Here is an 8,805-nt window from a genome sequence, read left to right on the forward strand (position 1 = left end):
TATCTTCCCCCCCTCTTCACAGTCATCACCTCCATTCTCAATCTCCCATCCCCTCCCATTTTCAGTTCCTGTTTTCCAATCCTTATTCCAAAATGACTCCATACAAGTCTTCCTCTAAGATTAGGAACAAGAAAATTCCTCAAACTTCCAACCAACAAGAAACCATTATGGATTCTCCTATTACTGCTCTTGTTCCCGTAGAAGACTCAAATGAGCTTTCCAATTTCGTTGCACCTATTGTTTCCTGCTACAACGACCGTATTCGGCCGCTGATTGATGCTGTTGACAAACTACGTCATCTCAACATAATGAAAGAAGGGATCCAGCTCCCCACCATTGTTGTTGTTGGTGACCAATCTTCCGGCAAGTCCAGCGTACTGGAATCCCTTGCCGGAATCAGCCTCCCCAGGGGACAGGGTATTTGCACCAGAGTACCATTGATCATGAGGCTTCACCAACACTCTGCACCACAAACAGAGCTTCGCTTGGAGTTCAATGGAAAATCAATTGCCACAAGTGAATCCGATGTCTCTGAAGCCATAAATGCAGCAACAGAAGAACTAGCTGGCCATGGAAAAGGTAAAATGTTAGCATGAGATTCAAGTGACTCTCCATACTGATTAATTAAGAAATGACGGTAATCATTTGTTTTTAATCTTAACAGGCATATCCAATACCCCATTGACTTTGGAAGTGAAAAAGAATGGGGTACCAGACTTAACCATGGTTGATCTTCCTGGAATAACTAGGGTTCCTGTTCATGGACAGCCTGAAGACATATACGATCAGATTAAGGATATTCTAATGGAGTATATTACTCCTGAACGAAGTATAATATTGAATGTTTTATCAGCAACAGTCGATTTCACCACTTGTGAATCAATTAGAATGTCTCAGGTTGTGGATAAAACAGGGGAGAGAACCTTGGCTGTGGTAACAAAGGCTGACAGAGCACCCGAAGGACTGATGGAGAAAGTCACCGCCGATGATGTCAACATCGGACTGGGTTACGTGTGTGTAAGAAACAGGATTGGAGAGGAATCTTACGAGGACGCAAGAAGGGAAGAAGCAAGGTTGTTTGAATCTCACCAGTTATTGTCGAAGATTGACAAATCAATTGTTGGAATTCCTGTTTTAGCACAGAAATTAGTGCAAATTCAGGCTTCGAGCATAGCAAAGAATTTACCAGATATTGTCAGGAGTATTAACGAGAGGTTGAGTGAGAATTTGTCAGAATTGAGTAAATTGCCAAAGAATTTGACTTCATTTGCAGAGGCATTGACGGCTTTAATGAGAATAATTAGTTCAGCTAAAGAAACCTTGAAGAACATTCTAATAAGAGGTGAGTTTGAGGAATACAAAGATGATAAAAACATGCATTGCACAGCTAGATTGGTTGAAATGCTGAATAATTATTCTAAAGAGTTGAATCAGTTTTCAACAAAAGATTCTGGAGAGAATTTTCTGATTGAAGAGATCAAAATTCTCGAAGAATCAAAAGCAATTGGATTACCCAATTTCCTTCCTAGAACAGCATTTCTAGTCATACTTCAAAGAAAAGTGAAAGCAGTATCATCTCTGCCTATAGGTTTCGTGGAAACCATTTGGAATTACTTGGAAAATATTGTGACTGCAGTTCTAATGGAACATGCTTCTAATTACCACCAACTCCAGCTGGCCACTAAAAGAGCCGGACATGTACTATTAGCTAAAATGAGGAAAAGATCAATGGAACGAATGATGGAATTCGTAGAAATGGAGAAACTAACCGATTACACTTGCAATCCCGAATATGGGACGGAATGGAACAAGTTGATTTCGCAGCAAGAATCATTCGTAAAACAAGTGAACGAAAATTTAGCTCAGAAAATCACGATCGTAGGGTATGGGGAAGTGGAAGTGGGAGGGCTTCGGCAGTACGAGTATCTTCTTCCACAGGCGTACGATCTGAGAATGAGAATGACGGCGTACTGGAAGATCGTGCTGAAGAGACTAGTGGATTGCATGGCACTTCATCTTGAATATAGCATCGACAAATTGATAAACGAAGAACTTGAACCGGAAATCGTGAATGAAATATTGGGACCAGGCGGAGTTGGGATCGAGAAGATGCTGGAGGAATCTCCGAGCCTTGTGTTGAAGAGAGATAAACTGAATCGGAGCGTTGGGCGGCTCCGGGAAGCGAAGGAGGTGGTGGGTAACATTCTTGATCGGATTGCGACTTTCGGTGGATGATGAAGAAATGGATTTGGTGTTCGTTCTGCATTTGAATAGTTTCTGGATTGCAAAGTTGTGTTATATGATCTTTAGTTTTGCAATGTACACACTTTCCTTTCTCTTTTGCCTTTATCTTCATTCTTAAACGTTGGATTTAAAACATTTTAATTTTTATTGCATTTAGTCATTTTCAATCTTTTTTTTTTTTACTACTTTTATATGACCTTTTTTAGTTTAAATATTAATTTTTGAAAAATTTGTAAAACCTATATTTTCCTAATTCATAACTTAAGCTTGCCAATTTTATTTAGTTCTTCCTTATAACATTCACCACAATTACTTCCATTCTTTTTTACTCTCTCTTCTTTATTCTTTATTCTCTATAGTTTTGAGGTGTTTAGAATTCCGTTCAAGTATAGTAAGTATTTGATGACTTTGCATAGGTATGTATTTGGTGTATTCATTAGTTATCTTTTCACCACCATCATTCATTTTTCTTGTACTTAAACATAAAATTCAAAGAATGTGAGTGTTCTACATTAATCATATATGTAAAATTATGTGTTTGCAAATTGATTGTTAAAATATATTTATATTTTACATTTAATCTAATAACATTGTAAAACTCATACAAAGTTTTATGTGAGCATTAAATATTGAGTTGTGACATAAAAGTTATTTGTGAGTTTTTCAATATTATCTTTAATATTCCAAACTCCATCCATCGAAAATTTAGATTTTCGATTAGCTTACTACATATTGTATATGTGCATGTGTCTTCATCACAATCTTTTATTGTTGAGGACAAACATTTCATGAATTGTGCGTAAAATATCTATATATATTGTTGAAGAATAAAATTTTTGTTTGAGAAACTCATATAACCTTATTTTGAGTGATTCAAGATAGAAAAAATATTGAGAATCAAGAATTTATTGACTTTAAATTTTTAATTAATTAATCTTATATATTATATCAACTTAGATGTATCTTCTAAATGCTTTAAATCTTATTTAGATTAAGATGGGAAATCATGCCTTACATTTAAATATAATTTTTATATTTGAAAGATTTGATTTGGATGGTTTCTGATTTAGTTTATATTTTCATATCTTCCAATATAATTGTTTTATATGGAAAATTTAATGAAGAAATTTATTTTCTTAATTCTATCACCTTCTTTTTGACAAATATGGTGGTAGTGTTTATCTTCTATATATTAAGTTTACTTTTCAAATATGAGAATAAATTTTCAATATTATCTTTAATTTTGTTTGTTTGCCATGTTTGGGTTGAAACTTATTTGATGGTTGAATATTTAAATTATTCTTATGTGAATTTTGTGAGTCTTGAAAATTTATATATAGTGATTATGTATATTTGATTAAATTCTTGTATGACAAAGTTTATGAAAGTGATATATAATGGTTAATTACTTTTTAAACCCAATTTTTATTTAGTGCACCTGAAGTTACATAAATCAGTTAGTATTTATAGTTTTTGCTTTGCACTCGTAGTTGTACATGTCAAAACATCTTTGCTCTTGGTAATAACAATTTGAGAGAAAAAGTTTGAAACATTGTATTAGCTATTGAGCATATGTTTCTATAAAAAAAAATGGTAAATTTCGATCAAATAATTTAATAGCATTCCCTGGAGTGAGTGTTACAATATTTAGTAAGATCAAAATTATGTTAATAGAGAAGAAATGTTTATTTGATTAGAACCAAATATATTTATATCAGAATTTTATTTTTCAAATATGTTACAAAAAAGATAAAATAATTTTATACTTGGCGTAAATTAAGAATCTATTTGAAAAATTAAAATCCTTAACGATGAAAATTAAAAGAATGTGATGTATGAAAACAATCTTTGAGAAATTATTTGCATCTCTCGAAGAGATCATAATTTTTATTTTAACCTTATAAATATAATATTATTTGAATATCACAAATTACTTACAATCTCCTGAAGAGATGATTATTCTTTTTACCAATTCATAAATGAATGAAATATTTGGATTTCCTTTTAATCTCTTGGAGAGAATAAAAATAATTGATATTTATGTTTTGCATATAATACATCTATGCGTATTATACTTAAAAGTAAACAATACGTCTTCAAGACTTGATCGTCTTGATATACTTTATTATCTTTGTAAATCTATCAAGGAGATGTTTAGTAAATTGGAAAGACATATTTTGTAATTGATATCATATAGAGATATTGATTATAAGAATAATATATGACATACATATATTATAAAAATTTGTCTGCTTTTACTTCTCAATTATATTACACAAACATTCCTATAATTGATATATATGCAACAATGAACTTGAAGTTCATTGATCCAAATATAATTTTATTTGACATGAGAGTCATTTTAGGTCAATAATAAAATTAATGCATAATTGAAAATATACATTGACATCTATTGAAGAACTAATAAATTCTTTTATGTAATAAATTGGTAAGGTTTCTTATTCTGAAGAGGTTAATTATCAAACTCTCACTGGTGAAAATTGAAATTGAAACTCTCATGCTTTTTCAAGATCAGATTCATGATTTATTAATTTTTGTTACCGCATTTTGTGGATGGCCAAAGATATGCTTATTATTTTGTTTTGAGAATGCTAGTGAGTTTGTATCCCAAACATTTGACAATTGATTGAGATGAGTGAACGAACATCTTGTAGCTTATGTTTGAATACCAAAGCTTCTAAATCTGTATGAGATCATGTTTAAGATGATAGAATAATTAAACTCCGGATGGATGATATATTTACTATGCAATTTGCTAGTTCTCATTAATGAGACAATTTTTCCAACAATAGGGGGAGAAATTAAGAAAATGTTTGAAAAAATAAATTGAATTAAATGCATAAGTATTATCTCATTTTGATCATCATATAAGATTATTTGAACTAGAAATCCAAAAACTGTATCATTTGTAATAAAATGATATAAAATCAAATGCATATGCATTTACAGAACATTTACGATTGTAAGAAAGTGACCGAGTTATAGTGCTTACAAAGATACCATCTAAGAATGGGATATCCCAGTGCAATAAATTGCCAATACTACACACTTGAAACATGATAGGCAAATGCGAGTTTCAAAGAGAAAGATCCTCGAAAAAGAATAGTCAATTAATGGCTCAGTTAAAAATATGGATATTCTAGAATAAATTTTGAATGAATACTCATAAAAATCGAAAAGTAAATAAGGATAGTAGAGAGATCTTAATAAAATTATATGTCATGACAATAAATGGAATCATACTTAAATAACTTGACAACATTTTTGCATATAATGTTGCTCACGATATTATTTATGAAAATAAGTAATATATACTTAGACATATTAAACAATGTAGCGATGACACAACGAGGATTGACTTATGTGAAAAGAAACAATCAAATCAAAATAAACTTATGTTTCAAATCGTGAGACCTAGTAGTCTAGACATTTAGAGAATGTCTATCGAAGATGCAGAATACAAGTAAGTTTTATTTGTAAGAAAAACAAATAGAAAGTGGAACAAGTTCCATAATAATTATTGCAAAGAATTGATATTGGTTATAAGAGAGATACATATTCTCCTATGGTGGGTACAATACCATTAGATATCTAATATATCTTACTGTATATGAAAAGCTTAACATACGCCTTATTGATGTAGTCATTATACATTTATATGAATCTATTAATAGAATCCCTGAAAGATTAAAGGTTCAAAAATCATATGATTCAAGAATAATAGAGTTATAAAATATTCATCGTATTACATTCTTGTTGATATGAGGGTATAAAAATAACTCCTATTTGTCCATATGCTTTTAAAAGAAATCACAACTTAAGATTTATTATATATTATTGATGATTTGAGTAAAAACTCCTAAAGAGATTTCAAAGGCAACAAAATTTCTCTCGAAAGAATTTGAAATCATATGTTTTGGCTTAGTTTGGAAATAAAGCATAAAGTAAACGAAATTGAACTACTTGAATCATTGAACTTTCCTAGGGTGGTTCATTCTCTTGGCTTTGTGAAAAGCTTGGCATGCATCTTATGAATGTAGTTAGAGCATACCTGTATGGATCTTTGGAAAATGAAATCTATATAAAAATCCCCGAATGATTTAAGATACTTGAACCATATATTTCAAAATCTAGAGAATTATATTCAATCAAATTACAAAGAACATTATATGGATTGAAACAATCCGTATGAATGTGGAGCAATAGTTTAAATGAATATTTATTGAAAGAAGGTTATCCAAATAATCCAATTTGTCCATGTGTTTTTATTAAGAAATCACAGTCATGATATGTTATTATAACTATATATGTTAATGATTTAAATATAATTAGAACTCTTGAAGAGCTTTCAAGGTCAATAAAATATCTCAAAAAGAAATTTAAGATGAAAGATCTTGGCAAAACAAAATTTTGTCTAGGCTTGCAAATCAAGCATTTAGCCGATAAAATTTGTATTCATCAATCGACATGTACAGAAAAGATTTTAAAAAGATTCTACAGGGACAAAGAACACACATTAAACATTCAATGGTGGTTCGATCACTAGATGTGAAATAATATTTTTCGACCTCGAGAAGATAATCAAGAATTACTTGGTCTTGAAGTACCATACCTTAGTGCAATAGGTGCAATAATGTATCTTGCTAATAACATGAGACCAAATATAACATTTTCACTAAATTTCTTAGCAAGATATAGTTTTTTCTCCAACAAATAGACATTGGAATGAAGTTAATTAACATTTACTTGGTTATCTTCGAGGGACAATTGATATGTGTTTGTTTTATTCAAACAAATCAAACTTTGATCTAGTTGGTTATGTAGATGCTAATATTTATCTGATCCACACAAAGTAAGATCTCAAACAGGTTATCTGTATACATGTGGAGGAGAACTGTTATATCTTGGTGATCTGTAAAGCAAGCCATTATGGCCATTTCATCGAATCAAGAAATTCTTGCAATTCATGAAGCTAGTAGAGAATGTGTATAGTTGAGGTCAATGACTCATCATATTCGAGAAACATGTGGTTTCTGTTTCAATAAAAATTTACCAACAATATTATTTTAGGACAATACCGCATGTATATCACAAATCAAAGGATGATATATAAAAGGAGATAGAACAAAGAATATCTCACCAAAACTCTTCTATACACACGACCTTGAAGAAAATGGTGATATCATTGTTCAACAAATTTCTTCAAATGACAACTCGGCAAACTTATTCACATAGGCATCACCCACATCACATGTGAAAAGTTAGTGCACAACATTAGAATGCGACGACTCAGAGAACTCAAGTGATATATTCATAAGGGAGTAGAAATATTGTCTTCAAGGAATAGAAATACTGCACTCTTTTTTCCTTGACTGTGGTTTTTTCCATTAGGTTTTTCTAGCAAGGTTTTTAATGAGACAATTATTAATATATAAAAATGATGTACTTATTTTTCTTCGCTAGGACATTTTTTTTATCGTGTTTTTTTCTAGTAAAGTTTTAGCGAGACATCTATTTTATATAATATGGATATCTAAGAGAGAGTATTGTAAATATAATTATATAAATATCCATAACCTATAATATAGGTTATCAATCTTCCTCAGTTCTATGTTATAACGTTCATCTCAATGAATTCATACAATGACATATCCTATAAATAGAGATATGTGATGCCTTTCTAAGACACACCACAATTGAATTCAATTGTTTTCTAGTTTCTCTCTTCTCCATTCTCTTATTTTTTTGTTGTTTCATTGTTCTTATTTAGCTTCTTTATTCTTTATTTTATAACACCTTTAAATTTTCAAAATTTTCAACCATAACGATTGGGTCTCCAAACTTCTAAAATTGCTAAAATAATATATTTAAACTTACAATAACAACAATTGTAAAAAATGAACTCACAAACCATAAAATTGAAATATTGAGTCCTCAAGGTTATACTATTATTCCAATTTATACAATTGTGTGAGTTCAATATGATCCAATTTTAACATTTAGATAACTCAACTTTTAAATTTGAACATTTAAGAGTAACGATGGTTTTTGCCATTTACCGTTGAGTTTTAGAAATTATTAAAAATTATGCACTTATTTTTTAAAAAAATCATTTAAAGACCTTTTAAGCCTATTAAACTCCAAGAATAAAAAACTTTGTAATTTGAAAGTTCATAGTGTAAGGCACTCATTTTTTAAAATTTGAGGACCGAAAATGTAAACTTGGAATTTTTTATAAACCAAACATACATCTTTAAAATTCGGTGACTCCAAAGGTAATTTTCCTTCAGATTTAGAAATGAGTGAGTGTATATAGATTTGAACCAATAGACCAAGTAAAAATAATTTATTGTTGAACTATGCTCTAAGTGTAAAGATGCAACCAATTCCTACTTATCATAATGCATAAAGCACCAATAAACACCCCAAAGGTTGATGGTGAAATCCAGCAGGTGGAAAAAATAAAAAGCAAAGCTTAACTGAAATGCTGAAATGCTGAAATGCAGCCCACTCATCCTTTAGAAGGAAACCAAATAAAGC

General features: G+C 30.5%; 1 protein-coding gene across 1 annotated transcript; it reads left to right on the forward strand.

Moving 5' to 3' along the window:
* Nucleotides 1–24: 24 nt before the first annotated feature.
* Nucleotides 25–2,411, forward strand: LOC101212732 (dynamin-related protein 4C). The gene is made up of 2 exons (XM_004147374.3): nucleotides 25–579; nucleotides 665–2,411. Exons 1-2 carry the CDS (start codon nucleotides 93–95, stop codon nucleotides 2,233–2,235), a joined length of 2,058 nt encoding a protein of 685 aa, XP_004147422.2. The 5' UTR covers nucleotides 25–92; the 3' UTR covers nucleotides 2,236–2,411.
* Nucleotides 2,412–8,805: the final 6,394 nt, after the last annotated feature.

This window comes from Cucumis sativus, chromosome 1, assembly GCF_000004075.3.
Source record: "Cucumis sativus cultivar 9930 chromosome 1, Cucumber_9930_V3, whole genome shotgun sequence".
Taxonomy (NCBI): Eukaryota; Viridiplantae; Streptophyta; class Magnoliopsida; order Cucurbitales; family Cucurbitaceae; genus Cucumis; species Cucumis sativus.